The sequence below is a fragment of the Formica exsecta genome, unplaced genomic scaffold (assembly GCF_003651465.1).
Source record: "Formica exsecta isolate Colony F162 unplaced genomic scaffold, ASM365146v1 scaffold370, whole genome shotgun sequence".
In the NCBI taxonomy this organism is placed as follows: Eukaryota; Metazoa; Arthropoda; class Insecta; order Hymenoptera; family Formicidae; genus Formica; species Formica exsecta.
This window is the reverse complement of record NW_021850942.1, coordinates 224,626-244,984: the sequence shown is the minus strand read 5'-3', so window position 1 is coordinate 244,984 and position 20,359 is coordinate 224,626. Positions and strand designations below refer to the sequence as shown.

General features: G+C 39.4%; 1 protein-coding gene across 1 annotated transcript in view; it reads left to right on the top strand.

The window, feature by feature from the left end:
- LOC115239316 (fat-like cadherin-related tumor suppressor homolog) overlaps positions 1-20,359 on the top strand; it is a 198,444-nt gene that overhangs the window by 148,516 nt on the left and 29,569 nt on the right. Inside the window, exons 3-5 of the mRNA XM_029813786.1 lie at positions 7,108-7,214; positions 7,640-7,844; positions 14,685-14,746. Coding sequence (XP_029669646.1) covers positions 7,108-7,214; positions 7,640-7,844; positions 14,685-14,746 — 374 coding nt within the window. The remainder of the gene's footprint in view (positions 1-7,107; positions 7,215-7,639; positions 7,845-14,684; positions 14,747-20,359) is intronic.

The window sequence follows — 20,359 nt, the reverse complement described above, 5'->3', positions numbered from 1 at the left end:
CTTCGTTGCTTTTAACTTTATTATTTATAATAATGTTAAAATAATCTGTAAAAAATATATATTTAATATAATCATAAATTTTATATTTTAATAATTTAATTAATTTACAGAATCGCATACATGCGAGATATTTTATTTCGTGAAATAAAATATTTCTTATTCCTCTATATATAATAGTAATAAATAAAATATTTTTGTTCAAAGAGAGAACATTCTGTATTAAATTATGTGTGTGTAGAGAGAAAGAGAAAGAGAAAAAGAACGAGAAAGCAAGAAAAGAGAGAAAGAGAGAGGAGAGAAAGAAAGGAGAGAGAGAGAGAGAGAGAGAGACGCGTGCATGCAGTTTCGATATCCGTAGCATCGAGAATAATTATTATTGTGTATTATTTATTATATATTTGTCTCTCCTACATAAATTTGTCTTATATTGCTCTCAATCTCTGATTTTATAGGCGACTTATCTAATAACGTACAATTCATAACGCTTACGCACCTGCGACCAAGTCTTAAATCTTTCTTCCATAATTTTCGTCCCGATATCCGCACTATTACATTTTACCGTATCTACCCGATTTGTCGCAATGTTTGTTTCACCGAAAATAAGTGTTTGAGAACATCGACGCACATTTTGCACAATAAAAAACGGAAGAAAACACCGCACGATACGAGAACGGTTGCGACGAGTGAACGTGAACGCGACGACTGTAATTGCCGTTCGAGAATCGCAGGCAACGTCACTTCGATAGTATCGAAGCCGCCCTGTGACGCGCGATGGTTCACGGTAGAGTGCGAAAATTACGCTGCACTTAAATACATAATACAGTTATCGTATGACGGTATAGTATGAGTTATTATACATATGTTATGTATATTATATACATATATATTATTTATTATATTATGATGCATTTATCTCAAACGCATAAATTCGACTTATATCGCTCTAAATCTCTGATTTTATACGCGACTCATCTCATAAGGTACAATTCATGTTTGCATCTGCGACCAAGTCTTTAATGAACTTACCGTATTTACCCGATTTGTAGCAATGTTTGTTTCACCGAAAACAGATATTTGAGAACATCGGCACAGGTTGTATACAACCAAACACAGAAAAAAACACCGCGCGATAGGAAAACGGTTGCGACGAGCAAACGAGAGAGAGAGCGCGATGACGTAATTGCTGTCGAGAATCGTAGACAACGTCACGTTCCATAGCATCCGAAGCCCCTGTGACGCGCGCTAGTTCACAGTATAAACATAAACAAACGCCATAGCTAGATACGCTGTACGTAAACACGCGGTACGGTTGTCGGTGAGTTAGAGGATAAGACACAGTCGAAGGACTCTGTTCTTAAGGAACACACGTGATTAATCCTGAGCACGACACGCGGAAGTTGCGCTTGTAGTCAACCGATGAATCCGAACACGAAGGAAGACCGCTGCATATTTGAAGTACGTGGCATGTATTGAGTTTATTGAGGCCGAGCTATCGAACACTTGACGGGACAAAAACACTCGCTTTTTCGCTTTAAAACTTCAAAATTCTTTTATGAGGATTATTTCGAAATTATGATGGGCATTTATGCTTAAAATGCGAGTGCTTTTGTACGATTAATTGTCGTAGTATGTTGTGAAGGTTGTAATGCTAAACGTGTGAATATTTCGAGGCACGAAAAAATGGATTTTGATTTAATATGATGGAAATCAATTAAAATATCTTGTTTAAAGAAGTCTTTTAGGAATTTGTGAAAGTATTTGGAAATGAAGCTTGAGAAAATATTTAAAGAGATTATTATATAGATTCTAAAAATTATATCAGATGTCAAGTAAAATCTGATGATAGAAATTACGTATTGGTTGAATTTATTTTACGCTTGTGTAAAATATTATAATATTTCTTAAAAGCCGATTACACTGTTTTACGAGTCGTTTTATTTGCATACGTTTTGTTTGCATATTTGTTTTAAAGCACGGTCGTAATTATTATTTGTTTTTTTTACGATGAAACATTATATTGTAATAAGATTTATATATAATGAGAAAGCATTTTTTTGCAAAATATAAGAATATAAATTTATATTTTATTTATGCAAATAATTGTGATTACCACTCGAAAATACTTGAAATTTATCTAAACTGTATTTGAGCATAAAGGTAATTGTGTACTGTTTACGCATATATATTAAACCTTGATGATGCGCCATGCATAACAAATATATATTGTAATCTATGATAAAAGATCATTATATTATGTAGAATATTATTTATTTTTTAACTATCACGTTTCAATTATATTTCTCATAATTTTTACGTAATTTAAAATTTTTACGTAAATAATGTCACAAAATCGAAAAGAATAATTATTCGCTATTAAAGTACATGAATATTTTGAATGTTTTAAATTAAATATTTGAAATATCTTTTTCTTTTTTTAAGACAACAAACACGTTGTATTATTATCAATTGTGTTAAATTGAAATAACAAAAGAAAATAATGTTCTTTACCAACACAAAACTAACATAAATTCTGTTATTTAGCGTCTGCGAGATATTTTTTTATTAGTTCGTGTAGATTTCCGATAAAAGTGCGGATTAAATTGGTACAGAAGCTCGTCGGCTATCGAAAGGGCTATAAAGATAAAGACAAACTAGTAAGTAGCTCGTACAAAAGTTGTGAAAACGGAAAAAACGCGGAACCGTTTATCTCCACCGATAGAACGGTGCAGGGCACGATGCAAGAAGATTGGACATCCCGGTAGAGTTAAAGGTATAATAATTTGTTGAAGTACTATACAAAGTCCCGCAAAGCTACGGAAAAGTTTCAAGAATCATAAAAGAAGACGTGCTCCTTTTTGTGGAATGTTTGTTCGAAGATATAATTGGTTCGTGCCAAATCCCACAACGGTGGAAATTTTCACATTATTTATTAATATATAATCATTATCTTTTCATTGCATATTTAATTTAAAAATTTTTCTTAACTCTTGCTCATTTTACGATATTTCTCGAAAAGTAGACATTCATTTATTAATAAGGGTGTTTTAATCAGAACAGCAAAAAAACATGCCCCTATCTAATAAATTCTCTCTCTCTCTCTCTCTCTCCCTCAATTTATCCGAAATACTGCTCTTACTATTCGTCTTGACATTATATCCCAAGCAAAGTCAAGAAGGTATATATATATTGCTCTTTTATATGCGTGTATATACCGTTACTCGAATCTAATGGTTAAAAGCTTTCCACGGAAACGCATTTCAATCGAATTGTTGACGATATGCTCCCGGCAATCTGAATCTCGAGCGTACCGAGAAATCCGGTTGAGCGGGCACGTATATCTCGTAATTTCGTTTCTAGTGGCCCACTTTTATACACTAGTGATTTATAGTTTGTATTTTTTCCTCAACATTCTCGTTAAATGTGTGCGACTTCTACGCACGAATAATATGTAAAGTTAATTAGGAGCGATAACGTATTATAGCATGTGGAATTTGCTCGAATTTTTTTTTCGTACTGTGTGCATTCGCGAAATGTTAAACTTTGTATGATACAATTTTCTTGCGCTGAGATGGAGGGAAAATGGATTATAGTAGTAAAAGAACTTTCGTAATCGCAAAAAAGTATATCTCGAAAGTCTTTATTTGTCAACTTTCTCTATTAATCCTGCCTTTCGCGTTTAAATCCCGTGAAACTTTTTGTTGCGTTTAAAATCCTCCAGATTATAATTTAATTAGTGCTGATATCACAAAAATAGTACGGTCGTTTCAACGTACGTAAAGAGGTTTTAAAGCCTCAGACATCTACAGACAGATCATATTTGAACGTTTATACGTCAAGATTGACGGAGCTATCTTCAATTTATAGTAGTTATTTTATATCCTTTACTGACATTATATTTACTAATGCGCACTAAATAAAATTGAACCATTTCTGATGAATCGTAGCACTATCTCCAATGCTAGCAGCGAAATAGATAAAGCTCCAATTGGTATAATCAATTTTCGCGCTGCAGCTTTTCAAGCGTTCATTAATCCTTGATATCCGATCGAGCATCAATCATCTCTCAACGATGATCAGTCGAGAGAACGATAGTCGTTGTTAACGCTTCGCGAACGTTCACGTCGCGTATCGCCAACGAGATGATGCCGAAGATATCGGTAACGAATCTAGGTTAACGATCAGACGGACACGAGGTCGCGTTTAAGACTCGGAGAAATTTCTCAGGAAAGATGAGAGTAACGGACGAAGGACGGATAAGACCGGATGAAAAGAGCGAAAGAGAGAAAGGAGCAGCTCTCGAGGCCAAAAATTAAACGACCGAGGGTTCGATTATAGCGGCACGTTCTCTATTCGGAAAGCCATCGACCGTTTCCGCCAAGCAGCTCCGTCGAATGCCGAGTTCTTCTTACCGAGCTGAAAAAGTTTCGCGCGAGGAAAAATCGCTAACCAGCTGTCGTGATTACTGTTCCTTTTCTCTCGCAATACGATACGTGTATCTAGAAACATCGCGTGATACGTATTTTATTTCTAGCTTTAATTTTCTCATATTACACATAAAAATCGTTACGAGTGTAGGAAACTTTTCAAATCTTTTATTTGTTTTTGTAGAGATGTACATATATATTGACCTTAGTGACAACCGTACCGGTTGTCGCGAGACAATAAGTCATCAGTCATCAATAAACCACGAACGAATAAAGATATCGAGCAGAACTTAATCTTTTTCTCGAATAAAATCCTTCCGGCCATTCTACACGAGGTTTGCAGCTATGAATATGTCCAATGTAATTGTAAAGCACTGGCAAATATCTTGTGAATTTGCAATTTCGTTATACTGCATTGATAATACCGTGTGTCGCTGTATTTCGCTCTCATCGCGGGAGTTTGTCGCGCAATCCGCGCGCAAGCACACATTAAATACGATCCCCGGCGCGCTATTAAATGCTACGCGCGCCTTCATCAGCTATCTGAACAGATGGATGAGCATGAAGGAACCCGGGAGAGTTGCCAACGTATCCACGTACTTCATCGTGATGAGATCCGATTGAAATACAACGTGACTGCATTTCGCAGCTCGGATTGCGGATGCGGATGCGCTTGGGACGGATGTGGATACGCGCGACAAAATATTTCTTAAGAAATAATTTTCTATATCTCTCCGCATGTGTACGTATTTTACCTTATCCTACTTATCGTGCGTATTTCTGCATCTCTCGAATACCTCTTTGTAAATATCGAATCTCCGTAATTTCAAAAATAATAAGTGCTAAATTATTCCGCGAACCGAGAAATTTCTTCGCAAACCAACATTCTTCTCAATTTATAGCACATGCGTTATTCATGAGAGGTTAAACATTTAATGAATATTTATTTGCGCGACTTTTATTGAAACAAGAAGGGAGTTATGCCTCTTGGAAAAATCTGCATTTCGTATCGTCGCAGATTGTTTCTCGAGACAACCGGACCGTCGGATATTCTTTCTTTTGTAGGAATTACATCGTAGACTACGAGAAAATTCATTTTTGTAATCTCAGAACCATGTTGCCCAGGCTCGTTCTTTCGTTATATGACGACGGTGAATGCTGTATATAAGTCGCGTTTACGGTACTAAATTTTATGCGTTTGCCGGCTCGCCCTCTATTAAGCGCGTGTTTTCATCTGCTTTAGTTGAACGAACAGAAGAACGTATAACGCGAAGGTAACGATGGTATAAGGGGGAGATGAAATATAGCAGCGCATCACATTATATATATGGCAACGTTCATTTGCGGTTAATTAAGATTTAACAATTCCCACGGTATATTTAGTTAATCGTCGAGGAGCTAATTTTTTCGCCCTCATTTAAAGTCGCATTTTTTAATGATGATAATATTAAATAGCGCATGGCGAAATATATTTTATTCGTGATATAATATTCCTTCCCTAAAAAATTATAACGAACAGCGTATACGCGATTACACAACATAAAGGAAATTATAAAATATGTACTCCTTTTTTCCCTTGTCATGTACACTAACTCGAGACGGACAGAGCCTGCAACGAAAACTGCAGCTAGGATTTGAGCATGCACACGATGCGCGGAAGCTGCAAGGAAAAAGCGGCAACAAAACCATCTCGCATGCCACCGCTTAACAGGAGGCTCAGCGTGCATTTTTCAAAGATGCGCATTCGCAACATCGTGATACGAGTGTACGAAGTTACACGCGCGGAGAGAGAAACGAGCGTGGGTAAAACTCCCCGGAAGAACAATTTATGATTCATGCGGCGATCCTTACGAATCCCGGATTTCTAATTAACGCTCATTAATTAACGTTCCGGTAGACTCGACGATCGAGAGTCCGTTATCCCGGTCGGCGATCGACGTCGGTTGAAACGTCGAGTTCGATGTCTCGCTAATTGCACGACGACCGAAACCTCGCGGACGTGAGGAAGACGTTGATTATCGACGCCAAAAATCGTAAGCGAAGAGGCCACGGCTTTTACGATTCTTCCTCTCCCCGGTACTCCCGCCGCGAGAACGTAATCGGACACCAGCCGCCGTTTATACCGCCGTTCTTTAATCCCGGCGATGATTAAACAAACCGCGAGGAGAAGCGCGGAACGCGGAATATCGGTCGCGAGCAAGAAACCGCCGGTGCATCCGGCGAATTCGCGGCAAAAAACCGTGTCGAAGACGTGTTCGCGCGCACTCGGTTGGTGCACGCATATGCGCGATGACGTGCATACCTCTCGGCTCTCTTGTTGCTGACCACTTTGCACAAGGTGGAGAAATAAATATCGCTGCCTCCTTTTTTTTTTTTCCGTTCGCGAACCGGCCGCTTTCCGTTCATTTTGAGTCTTGATATGTGGATATCGAATGCGAGAGTGCAAAAGGTCTCACGATTTTATTTCGTATTTTTAATATTGATACCAAAAGCCGCCTGACGGGTACACCTGAGATATATTTCATTATACAAGATAGTATCTGATCGTGAAATGAAAATTGATAATTCTTTTAAATTATTAAAGATAGATGATCAAGTGTTATTATCGCGACGTGTTCGTTCGCACGTCATGTTCACATTTCCATTCCCGAGAGTTAATTGCACGATTCTATACTTGTTGCAGGAAACATCAGGACGAAAGTTGTGCTTGACGTCGAGACAAAAAGGGGATACTGGTTGACAGTCTACGCCCAGGATCATGGAGTCGTTCCATTGAGTTCCAGTCTGCAAGTAAGTTTCGAGATTTTGTAATTTTTAGAGATTTCCGAAAAAAATCGCAAAATCGTATTCTTGTAAAGGAATTAATGCTATCATTTATACTCGATGCGCTATAAATGTCATGTATTTTTATTTCGATTTTATATCTTTTTTCGTTTTCCTTAAGCAATAAATTTCGTTCCATGTCTTACAAATATCTTCGTAAATTTGGAAAAATACATGTAAATATAAAAATTAATGATAAAATTTAATTTAATGATAAAAAATAATTAATGTATAAAAAATAGTTAATGTGTAAAGGAAAACTATCGCGGTAATCTAAGAATTATAAATAAACGACGCGATTTTATTTTGCCTTTTTCTTACGATCGCAAATAAATTTCGCACGCGTTTTTATTTAACGGATAATTCAAAGCCGACTCTCCGTGCGTGTGCAGGTTTACGTCGAGGTGCTGGACGAGAACGATAACACGCCGCTGACCGAACTTCCGGTCTACTATCCCTCCGTGCCGGAGAACTCGCCCGCCGGCGTGAGCGTCCTGCAGATCCGCGCCTTTGATCGCGACGTCTCGCCCCAGCAATTCGTCTTCACCATCAGCAGCGGCAATCCGGAGGGTTATTTTCTCATCAACTCCACCACCGGTGAGTCTTTCGAGCTCTCGGCATGGCGCGGCGCGGCTCGTATCGCATCAGCGGCGAAATAATACGGTCTCGCGGCAGGATCAGGATGACGGGTCTTTAGCCACACCCGGTAGCAGCCGGTAATGAGCTCAATTTCGCCGGACGAGAGTTTTAATAGATCCGTTACGCGGAACCAGGAGATTGGTTGCTTCTGTGTGAAAGGAGTCTCGGTCGAATCTTCATCTTCGTTACCGGTCGTCGAATCGAGGGATAGGTCGAGATATCGATTCCTTGTGAATGACCCGGCGATACATATCACCGATGGTTCCGTAGTATTGTAGGCGTAATATATAGAAAATTATGTTCTCGACAGATAGAGAGAGAGAGAGAGAGAGAGGCGCGCGCGATCCATCTTTATTCCGTTGACGTGCCTCACGGACGAGACGTAATAATGCATTCCGTCGATATATAGGCACGTCTAAAGATACGTTGTTCTTGCCTCACCTGGCCGTGCATGCAAATTCAAGTGATCGAACGTCGATCCATATTCATCAGTCCCTTTATCGTTTCGCTTAGCGTTTCTCCTCGCGTGAGACGCTCGGGAATTATAAAACGATGAGAGTGCCTATCTCGCAAGCTCGTTAGATCTAGGACAGCGTCATGCCTTTGTAACTTTAGAACCTCTATAAATAACGTAACAGGCAGTTATGTTTAATGTGACGAAATAATATATGAATTACAAACACGCAGAAACAAAAAGTAACTTGTAGGAAATGAAATCGCAATTTTTCAATGCTGGAAGCTTACGTAAAAATACTGCGCAAAGTTAGTGATAAAATAAAAATTTTTAAGCGATAAAAAACATTAAAAGAGAGAAGTTTATTAAAATAGACATTAGAGTTCCGTTTATATAATTCAAATCTGAACTCGTCGAGATTATACCGGTTTTCTGGCATCCAGCCAGGCATTTTCATCGCAAACAACGGACATTCTGCATTCTTCGAAAGTCGTTTGCGATCGATATTAGTACGCAAAATGAGAGTCAGTTATACCGGGAGATGCTTCACAATGGAAAAAGTCAGCCGACATTTGATTTATATTCATCGTCGTCGACCAATCCCGGAAACTTCCACTTCGCCAGCTGGCCAATCCCCCTTTGCGCGCTATTCATCCGCGAAACTTTTAATGTGCGGGATTGTGCAAAACTTGGCCTGGCTCGTCGTCGCGTATTTCACATACGAGGAAAAAAATCGGACAAGTATTCGACCGAACGTGCCTTAAAGGGGAATAAAACACGGCTCGATATACATATTGCGGTCGCTTTTTGCTATACGTAAAACGAAAAATACTACGGTTATAACCGATCAATCGTGTCTGCTGCGAATACCATTGGGTTATCATCGATGAAATAACGTTCATGCGCGAGTCTTGTATTCTTGACATAACTATTATCGAACCTTTGTCGCGAAAAATTAAAATGTATTTATGCCATGATAATTATTTTTTGCTCAACTTTTTATTTATTTATTTATTTAGTTATATTTACTAATTAACATACAAATAACAATTTAGAGCCAGTACTGGTTTCGAGGCGCATACTTTATATTAGTTATAAATTATACATTTAATGTCTAATTTATAATTAATGTCTAATTTATAACTAATATAAAGTATGCGCTTCGAAACCAGCGCTGGTTCTAAATTGCTATTTGTATGTTAATTAGTACTGATCTTGAGAGCCTATACTCATAGTTTAATTGTAATTATATTTATATAAAACAAATGAAAAAAAAATATATCAGAAATCTCACTAATATTTTTTCTCTCGTTGTTACATCGTTTATATTACATCGAATATTTAGATATTCTTTCACATATATTAATATGCAGGGTATATTTTTTTCTCAACATTCTATATTATTATAAAATTATAAATTATAGATTATATATATAATTATTGTGCACGCCATACAATTATTATTGAAATAAACAAGTCTATGTATAATATAAACAGGAACGTTAATATGAAATCGAAACAGATTGTTAAACAATAAAAATATAGATATCATATATCTCGCGAGTTTGCTGTTGTATCGGAAACTATTAACGCCGCCGACTCTTGTCCCCGGTTTCATCCCAGCGGCGATGCCACTCCAGCGACAGCAATTAGTGCGCGTAGTGCAACGGGTAGATAGTTCCCAAATTTCATGTAACGTCGACTAAATTGGTTTCCACCGTTGTCGAAGAAGAGGTATCGTCGATTTTTTTTTGCGGATCGATCGTTGCATAGCCTCTTTTCGCGCGTCTGGCGGGATTATTATAGACGCGTTGTTGTTTATCGACGTCGCTCGATTTTTGCGACAGCTGAGCTCGCGGCTGATTGCATCCAATTATCCGCCTTTATGCATTACGATCAATTAAGCTACAACTATATAAACAGTTTATATCTGCGTTATTTTTACTTTCGCGCGATGTATCGCCGGCTCGCTCCTTCGTGGCACAAACATACCACAGGTTCATATTTACTTGGTATTATTATGCTTTGTCGGGAGGCTATGCATGTAATAGAACGATTGCGGTATTTCTTAATGACGGTATTATACGATATCTTGTGGAGTTTCGCCGTGGGCTCAAACAAACTACTGGATATGCGATACTCCTCGTAAGATCTAGTCTTGTATTCTCCAAAGTCCGTTTCGGATCTAGTTACACTGTATCTCTAGCTAAGTCAGTAAATTTACAACAAACAAGCGAAATGTAGATAGTTAATTATATGCAATTTTAATTTCCGATCGACACGCGAACAAAAATTTCTTTTTAAACGCAACACTAATTTTAAACTTTATGACAAAATTCTACCGTAAATACTCATGCGAGGATTATTGATAGTATAAAGTAGACTTGAGTAACCGTATTTTATTTCCATGACACTAGCAATGTAATACGAAACTGATTAGCTAATCACGACAATATGGATTATTACATGGTGCGTTGTTCACCAGAATGAATTACGGCTCAAGTTATACTATAACGCATAATCGTGCAATTAAACTGGTAATTATCGTATTATAAAGGCACGGCCAGAGTGGAATTCGAAACCTCTCTGGTTATATGCTAAGGAGAGGGCACTTTTTATGCGCGTTTTGTTTAGGGATTCTCTGACGATATTCTTTCATTTCTTATAAAGTTCTAATTATTAGCAATGTTAATTAATTTTTTATTTAATTTATTTAATAAGTTTGGTTCTAATTAATTTCGTCATACATATTTTCTGATTTATTGTCTTCTCATTTTACATCGTCTTATTTATATGTGTTAATCTATCCTAAATTGATTTTAAACCAATCGTTTTTGCTGAAGCATGGTGTGTCGCGCGACTTAATTGTAACATTGTTTCTCTGCTTTTATTGGAGGATCTTCGCTGTAAAAGCGTATCGCCTTTTTGCAGAGAGCGGCCCCAGGCCAGGAGCTCGTTTCCGCAATTAAATCACCGGGTCACTCGATTAATGCATCCCCTTCGCTTTCGCTACGCGCGGTCACCCTCTTTTGCATCCTCGCGCGCATTCCGCGCAACATCAATCATCCGCGGCCGCGGTCTTTCGATCAATTTTCGCAAACGCCCGATAACAAGCAAGGAGAGACCGAGGTTTTTTTTTTTTAATCTCCCAGAACGTCGCGCGAGAAAGGGGCGATGTCGATGGAAAAGGTCAGCCCGGCAAAAAGCTACACTCTATCATGCGCCCTAGAATGCACGCTGAAATAACGCGTCACGGTATATCGCATGCACGTGCTTTATGATTACACACCGTCGTTTCTCCGCCCTCATTAACATTATTATGTGGCGCGAGGCAGTGTGTTGTTTTACAATCCAAGACTATAGCCTGATGCATGCAAATAAAAGTTTCGTAAACGTACAGAGGAGTCACGTGTTGCGTTAAAAAGGCAATAACATTCTTCTGAATTTCGAATAGAGGCAATGAAATAATATCCTCTTTTCGAGTCTTTGACGATTTAGTTACGAATGCCAGCGTGTATGTGCTTTTCGTAACAAGATATTTCGGACAGAACATAACGCGATACATGAGAAGGTTTGGACATATCTCAGGTGTTAACCGGCGCACTCGCACGCGGGGTCTCTCTAGTTATAGTGGCACGTAGCGTAAGATACGACGATGGAGAACAATGGTGGTGTTATACGGCAGTACGAAATTAGATTAGATAGATCTTGGTCGAGTAATACGACCTCGCCCGCGGGAACGAGCTTACACGAGCGAACGAACAGCACGTTGCCATCGTAAGCGTCACACGACCCCCGTGTAACTAATCGCGCAGTTAATCGCGCTTTTGGCGCGTAACACACGTTGCCACATTGCAAAAATATGTTTCCCCTCTTCTCTTTTTTTCCCTTCCTCTCCCCTCGTTCGTGTGCCGTTATATAACGGGTAAATAGGACGTAAAACGCGGTATTAATTAAACTCACTAAGCTTTGATGGCCCGTGCTCCGCGGGTCGCTTTTAAAAATCCCAGGCTTTTTGTTAAACGGCTCCGCGTGTATGTCCGACTAATTTCATTAATTACGCGAAAAATGAAAAAAATGTGAGATTTTATATCACGGATATACGTCGCTGATTGCTCGCGTCCTGTTATTGTTATAAACGATCGCAATTCGATTCGATTAACGCGCCTCGATGTTTTAATAAGGGCAGCGAAACTGACAAGAGATTGTGACAAAATATCAAAATATTTTCTCTCTCGCCCTCGTAAAAATTTTACACGTGTTATTTTTACGTAATGGAATACTCTATATCTATAAGTATAATTCTCAAAATGTCATCGACAAGAGTCTCGATTTTTTAGAACGCTCCATGCTGACCTAGTTAATCAACCCTTTGACTTTTATTCGTGCCATAAAATACTCGCAATTTCTTTAATATAGGCGCGAGACCTAGGCAAATTTCATAAAACCTCGTGAAAGACAGATAATCTTGGTTTGTCATAAGGGAGTAATTCCGATAAAAAACTTTCTCAACGAGCGGTCTTTTAAACGATATTCCGGAAGTTGCTCCGGAAGCCCGTTATCTCTCGCAGTATTTTTCATTATCATCATAAAATATTACTCCGTCGAGCGTTTCACGAGAAACGTCCTCTCAAAACGTCCATTGGGATCCACGCGCGCGACAGAAAATAAATTCATCGTTACGCCTGTCGAAACTCTCATTCAGCATCGCTATACCATCCTGCGATCGTGTTGTCCGCGTCGCGGATAATATCGTAAATAATTTCGCCTGATCCCGCACTCTGATTTCCGATAACGAATTTTTTGTTCCGGGCTTATTCGCGGTCAAACACGCTGCTGGCAATAACGCGCGCGTGTGCACGCGTGCGCGAGGGTGCGTGGGTGTGCATTCGTATCAGGTCGGGGCGAACCCTCGGGTTCGACGCGATCCAGAGGGTGAGGAACGAAAACGAAAAGCAATTATTTAAATGCGCTCTACAGCGCCGAGGGTCGCTTGTACGTTCGCGGCACGATCGAACGCCATTTCCCTCAATTCCCCTTTTTTCCTGTCCATCGCGGCACTTCCGCTCCCGCCCGTCTTTCCGGTCTTCGTCCCCTTTTCTCATGCTTTCTATTTAGAGATAAAAAGGAAAGTATGCGCGCGTCCAAAAGTCGCTACATTCGAAATTGTCGATAAAATTCGAGAAAAAAGGATCGAGCGATTAATCAATTCGCTCGAAATGGCGAATTCGATTAAATAACAAGGAAGATTAGATTTGAGATGATTCATATTTCCGCACCTCGCGTTTCTGCATTTTCGTTCTACCGCGGCTCTAATAACGGTGCCCTCTTACCCTACGCTTCAGTACGCGGACGAAGCGTTTGGCTCAACGAAAACGTGAAACTAGTTTGTTTTAATGGCAGTGCTTCGTACGTATCAGTTGTACGAGTTCGGATTCACGCCACGCTGATGATAACGGGGCCGCAAAGCGAAAGTTATGAGAGTCAGCACTGCCTTGTCGGCGCGGCGGATCGTGGCTCCGAGCGGAACGACAACGGCTTCCTTGTAACTCGATTAGCAGCTCGCGGTGTAATATAAAATCTAGGCCGTCACACACCGGAAGCCGTAAGACTAATACAAAAAAGCCGCTCTTGCCTTTATACAACGCGGTTGCGCGCCCGCTATTCATGGCTTCCTTTTTTTTGTCTGACGGTGTCGCTTTGTTGAAGCGTCGCGCTTGCATCTCTGTGTAGGCTTCACGCGCACCTCCATTAGACAAACTCTACACCGTACTTATGTCCTTTTAAAAATATTTTTTTATATTTCCAGTTAATTCTTTTATAAAAACATCTTTTATTTTGCCAAATTTAGGAACGCATTTGCGAGCGTTCGTCCTTTTTTGATTCGTTTCTCGTAAAGTACGTAGTAAATTGGAAGAATTTTTCTCGAACGTCAGTAACTTCATGTCCGCGAATTTTTGCCCAATTGAGTTTTGGGCGATGTCCACGCCCATGATAAAAGGGCTGTACGTCCGTGCGACGTTAAAATAAAGCTCGATATCGCAGCGGTTGAAAGAGACGACAAGGTACTCCGCGCCGCAAAATCTGAACGTTGTAATTTCGTCGAGTTTGTTTCATCGGGCCGATCTTTGTCTCGGTAATGGAGGTTCTTCCATTCGCCCGCAATTCGAGAATTGTACTCCTCTGTATCTCCTCTGTGCGGGATTTTATCGAGGGGAGAATCATCGTGCAAAGTGCCACCGTTTTATTATCCTGCCCGAATAGATATCCCGTTTTCGATCGTCATTTATCGCGTTATTAATGATCGGACATTTTCCTAATCGCTACTGCATTCATTGTTACAGGTCTCATCAGCACCAGCGGCAGAAAGCTCGATCGCGAGAATCAAGCGGAACATGTATTGGAGGTAAGTCAAAGGCGAGAAATTTCGTTTTTCTTTTAAAATTCTCTTGTAGCAATGTAATTACGAATAAGCTCAAAATGCGAGTAAACTCAAGAAAATGGAACGAATTCGAAACACGTTGTGCCTTCGCAGTTGGCAACGTTTAAACGACGATTTAATCGCTCGTAGTCGTTAGAGCAAATCGTATTCTCTAATGGCGCGCTAATACTAACAGCTGATAGATAGACAGATTAGTGTGCCGCACCCTTCCTCTTTTCGCCCATCCATTCGTATTCCATTTCTCGACGATACTGTCGACAAAGTTCTAGAACTGCCGGTTCTGTTCTCTCTTTACTCCAACGGCGCTCCCTCAATATTGTCAGAGTGGAAATGAGGAAGAAAATCGCATCTTTCGTGAGATTGAAAAGTAAAATGAGGAAAATCTGCTGCCTTCAACGATAAAAGCGAGAAGGCTAACTTGAGAGTGAGAAAAGGGGTAGTATGAACGGGAAGGGCGAGGGAGGCTGGAAAACGAATGGACGACTTGGGACAACGACGGAAACAGAGAAGGGTGAAGGAGGAGGAAAGGGGGGAGGAGGAGGCTTTGGATGGAACGGAGGGTTGAAAAGGTACAGTGGTCCGCGCTAAGATGGTAGAAGAAAAAGGGTCATGGGGTGAGACACAGGAGAGACGAGACATTTCTCCGGGGAAGTCGTCGTCGGAGCCTTTCGGAGAATTTCTACCTGCATCGGGATTAAAAAAGGAGCGCTCACGCGATAGTCTCACGTCGTGTACGGCGGTAGACACTGAAATTTCGCCGGAACGATAAAAGCAGGAACAGATCGATGCCAATTTCACGGAGAGGCTTCTTTCGCGGCTATAGAATCGAGGTGAATGCGATTGATAGGGTAAGTGGTCCCTATCCATGTCCTCCTTCTACTACCTCTGTGTATCATTTTTAAAATTTCAACGTAATTAATAGAGTTTTCAATCATCCGGAGCACATTTTGCAACATCGTAATTAATTAAGATTAATTTGACGACTTGAGACAATGACGGAAAGAAAGAGGAGTAGAAGTAAAAAGAGGAGAAGGTTTTTGGATGGAACAGGATTTTTTTTCTTTTTGAAAAGTACAATATCCGCGCTAAGATGGTAAAAAAAGGATTCTAAAGTGGGGGAAAGGTGAGATAGATTAAACTTGATAATCGACAAATGAATGTAATTATGAGCGAAACGAGAGACGCATCGTATATAACAATGCCGTTCCGTAAATTTTAAAGATTCACGCATATGAGTCTCGCACAGTTTCACCTTGATCGCAAAAGTTGCAATACGTGTCTCTCTCTGCATATTATTCCGGCTCTATTGCAGTTTCTAACAACCTTATACCAACATTACTTGTTTGATACCACTTTGGCATTGTCGCATTTAGGAAAATTTTGCAAATAAAATCATGAATAGAGAGAGAGCTTCTTGTCTTTGTTCTATTTCTAGAAAAGAAACCATTTTATGATTTTTTTTTCTCTTTTAAAATAATAGAAAGCGCAGTGATTATAATATCTAAATATCATCGTCCGTAAAATTGCATAGTAATCACAATCCATAGATTTTATTACAGTATTCGCGAAATTATGACATCATATCTTCAGAACAAATTTTAAGCAATTTATATAGCAATTTATGCTATCTATACTATTATTTTGAAACTCATTCGAAAATAGCTTATTTATCCAGAATTAAAGCGGTTTTAATGCTGTAAAATCGTATCAGGTAATGTTAAAAAAAAAGAACGCGTGGACCATTATGGTAGCAAAGTGTTTCGTAATTAACATGAGCATACGCTCGCCCTAAATTAAATTGCACGTTATCGGTTTTAATGGCCATGTTCTCGCTCGTTCGCATGGCGTAATTTAAATTTTCAACGCCCCCATTGAGCGAATGAATTAAATGTACTTTATAGCAGCATTATAATCGAAAATCAAAGCGAATCGTGTATCTTTCTTGTATTTCGAAAATTAAACATTAACATTTATTATACTATAATACATAATAAAATTATTTGCAACATAGTGTTATTTGCATCTCGAATAAGGTGGATAGTATTTAAAATTTATTTCGGAACACACATGACATTTTCCGCAAAATACACAATGGGCAGACTGAAAAACTCTCTGACATTTAAGCTTGTCTCGTATGGGTCTGATTTCATTAGACATCATTACAGGAATTCTCCGACGATTCCATGCCGCGACCAGGAAATCACTTTAAGAGGCTTTGATCCTCCGATGCGGGTTGTTAACAGCGTGTTTGTGTTCGTAACCGAGTTAAATGAGTCTCGGCTCTAGAAACAAGAGTTCGTGAAAACGATCGTCTCCCCCGTGGCCTCTCCTGCCACCTCCTTGCGGGAAAACTTGCGCAATTTCACAAAGTCTTCCCGCCGCGAATAATTAATGAGTGTACAGAGTGCTTTCTTTTATCATAAGCTTTACCGATTATTCCTTCATTATCAATCGCGCGGATTAAATTGCTTATTCAGCTTCTTATTATGTTGAGCACACGAAGGACGAGGAAAAACTTATGTAATGAAATTGACAAGTAGTGAAGAATTCTCCTAAACATATTTTTGAATAAAAAAATTCACGTAGAAAGCAGAAAGTTATGCACATCACGCAATAGCAACTATAAGGCGAGGGATAATCGATAAGCGTAAGGTCGAAAGAAAGTGGAAATTCGAAGTTTTCTTTTTTCCACCCTATGTATCTCGTCCCTTCTTTTTACATTCCACCTTTCCGTCTCCACTACGAAACCCTTCGTTTTACTGCCGGTGTCGCTCGGACACTCGGAAACATCACTGAAGTCGCTTAATTGACATTCTTCTTACCGTCTTTCGCGCACTGTGAGGATTATCGTCGCGAAGCTCGACTCTCGATGTCTGGATCTTTCTTGCAGCGCAATGGAAACTTCCGTCTCGGTGCACGTGACGTTACCGTGACAATGAGAAAGCACTGCGCGATGCCATCGTCAAAGGAACTGAGAAACAATAGGGTAAAAAACAGCATATTGATTTTATTTTTCATCTTTAAAAACAAACAAGCGGTCTATAGCTCAATGTCAGATTCGGATTATATCGATGAATGATCTAACACGTCCCATCAAAATTTGAGAATTGACAAATGCATCTTTGTTGATACATTGCGATCCTATCTTACATCGACAGATAAAGTGAATTTATAACCATCGGCGATCCGATGAATAATGAATTTAGCTCGTAACGCAATTGCGATTGCGGTGTCTTTGACCAACTTATAGGTCGCCTATTCTATTCATCTTTTATGATAATCAATCTACCATGTAGTCATTTCCGAAATCATACTCCGTGCGCGAGAACGTAAATCCTCGGAGCGAACGGTCGCCGGAAACGGTTTCGACCACGCGAACCAGCACGGAGCTGGGCCTTCTTTAGACAGCCTTCGAATTATGCATGCTTTTCTGCTCCGGTAAGCGAGTGATATTCCCTTAACGATCTGTCGGTTTACTTTCAAAGAGAAAGGACGGAAAAATGGAAGAGGATGAGATGGAAGCCGGTGTCGCTCGGACACTCGGAAACATCACTGAAGTCGCTTAATTGACATTCTTCTTACCGTCTTTCGCGCACTGTGAGGATTATCGTCGCGAAGCTCGACTCTCGATGTCTGGATCTTTCTTGCAGCGCAATGGAAACTTCCGTCTCGGTGCACGTGACGTTACCGTGACAATGAGAAAGCACTGCGCGATGCCATCGTCAAAGGAACTGAGAAACAATAGGGTAGTATCGTATAGGGTGGTCCCTCGTATTTTGCTTGGGAATAAGAAGTTTTGTATCTCAGGAAGAAGAATGCAAAAATATCTCGAATTCTCACCGTACGCGTGCGGTAAACCTGCAAATATTTTGTACACGGATGAAAATAATAATCATGCCCACACACAACAATCGTGTTTTACAAATAGTACATCTTTTTAATTTCGCGAGATTATTCCACGAATCTCAGAGATTCTTTGTTATATGATTATATACTGTAGATTGAGAATTTGTACATTTGAGAGAAGAAGTTAATTTTATAAAAATTTTACTATAGAGATATGAATTGCATCGACATTAAGAGAATTAATGTTTAAATCTTGCAACGAGTGTAACAATCGTTTGATTCTCTTCTCACTTTTTTTCCCAGTGAAATATGAAGCGCAAAAAAAAGGGCTTTGCTCTCTGGACGCTTTCGGTATACATTATGTGCAGGAACGGTATTTAATTAATACCCGGCACTACTCTCATTCGCCTAGTCCCTTTTTCTGTTTACGTCTCACAGCACATTGCAAAAGAGCTCGCGGGTAGATAGAAATAATCATGATGAATATCCAGGAATCTCTATGGCGGAAATTCCGCGGCACAAGTATATTTCATATATTACGGCCGAATGAAGAGCGAGATACAAGGCAAATGCGAAGAAAGAAACCGGATAATCCGCTCAGCTCCGCTTAGAATCATTGTATCGCGTTTCAGATCGAAACGCAATCGGTCGAGGCGCGATTGATTATTGAAACTGATCACGGTTTCGATTAGGAAATTACGCTTTGCTTATGGAAGATCCTTGGGTGTTTATCGTGATGGAATATTTCCGGAGGAAATCCGATAGTCATCTAGATAAAGCGCATACTCGCCTAGTAATACTAATTAGAATTATTAATTGCACGCCTTAGGAAGCACTCCTTAATTGAAGATAAATTTTACGCTTACGATTAAACGGGGAGAGTTGGGAAAAAAAAAGAAAATACTATCGCACGGTCGCATCTACTCGATGTTTGATATGGCGTGTGCGCCTTCGGTTGGCCTTCCAGACAGGAATTCCAATTATTAACGACCGCAATTACGCGCGATGCTTTCTCTGATAACATCTTTGGAGTCTCGGTTTGTTTATACCAATGAGAAATGAAAATCGCAAGTTTACGACAAAGTTTGAAGGTCTTTGCTCGATACCAGATCAATCTGGATTTCGTTAATATGTTTAATATTAGAGAACTTACGAAATATTATACATTCAATCTTTTTAAAAGATTTGAGACATCTATTTAATTATATAATTTTATATTTTTTTAATGTTTCTTAAAATTAATCAATAATTTCTGCGAAAAATACACGGGGTATAAATTAAGATATCAAAGGATCGCGAATATTCGGAACATCTGGGGTAAAAGTTAGCTTTATTCCTATCTTAGATAGCAGTTTTTCAATGTTTATCTAGACACTTAGCCATCTCGCGAGGTTGCCATAAGCGTTTTCCAATGCCTAACTGGTGACTAAACGACAGTTCTATCCGTTCGCTGCTTTAACCACTGATTAACTGATTAAATATGTTTTTTTCGCAGCATCGATCACGTGTACGTAGCATTTGATAAAATACGCTTATTAGCGAGGAATTTCAAATTTGTGGGCACGATAGCAGTGTATCTGCGGTTGAATATAAACGCTTCTGAACATTGTGGCTGCGAATAATGCGTAACAAAGCCAAATTCGCAATTTTATTGAATTCCAGCAAATTGTCATGGGTAATATCGTAGAATGCGGTTATTAGTTTCAATTTCGATATATATATATATATATA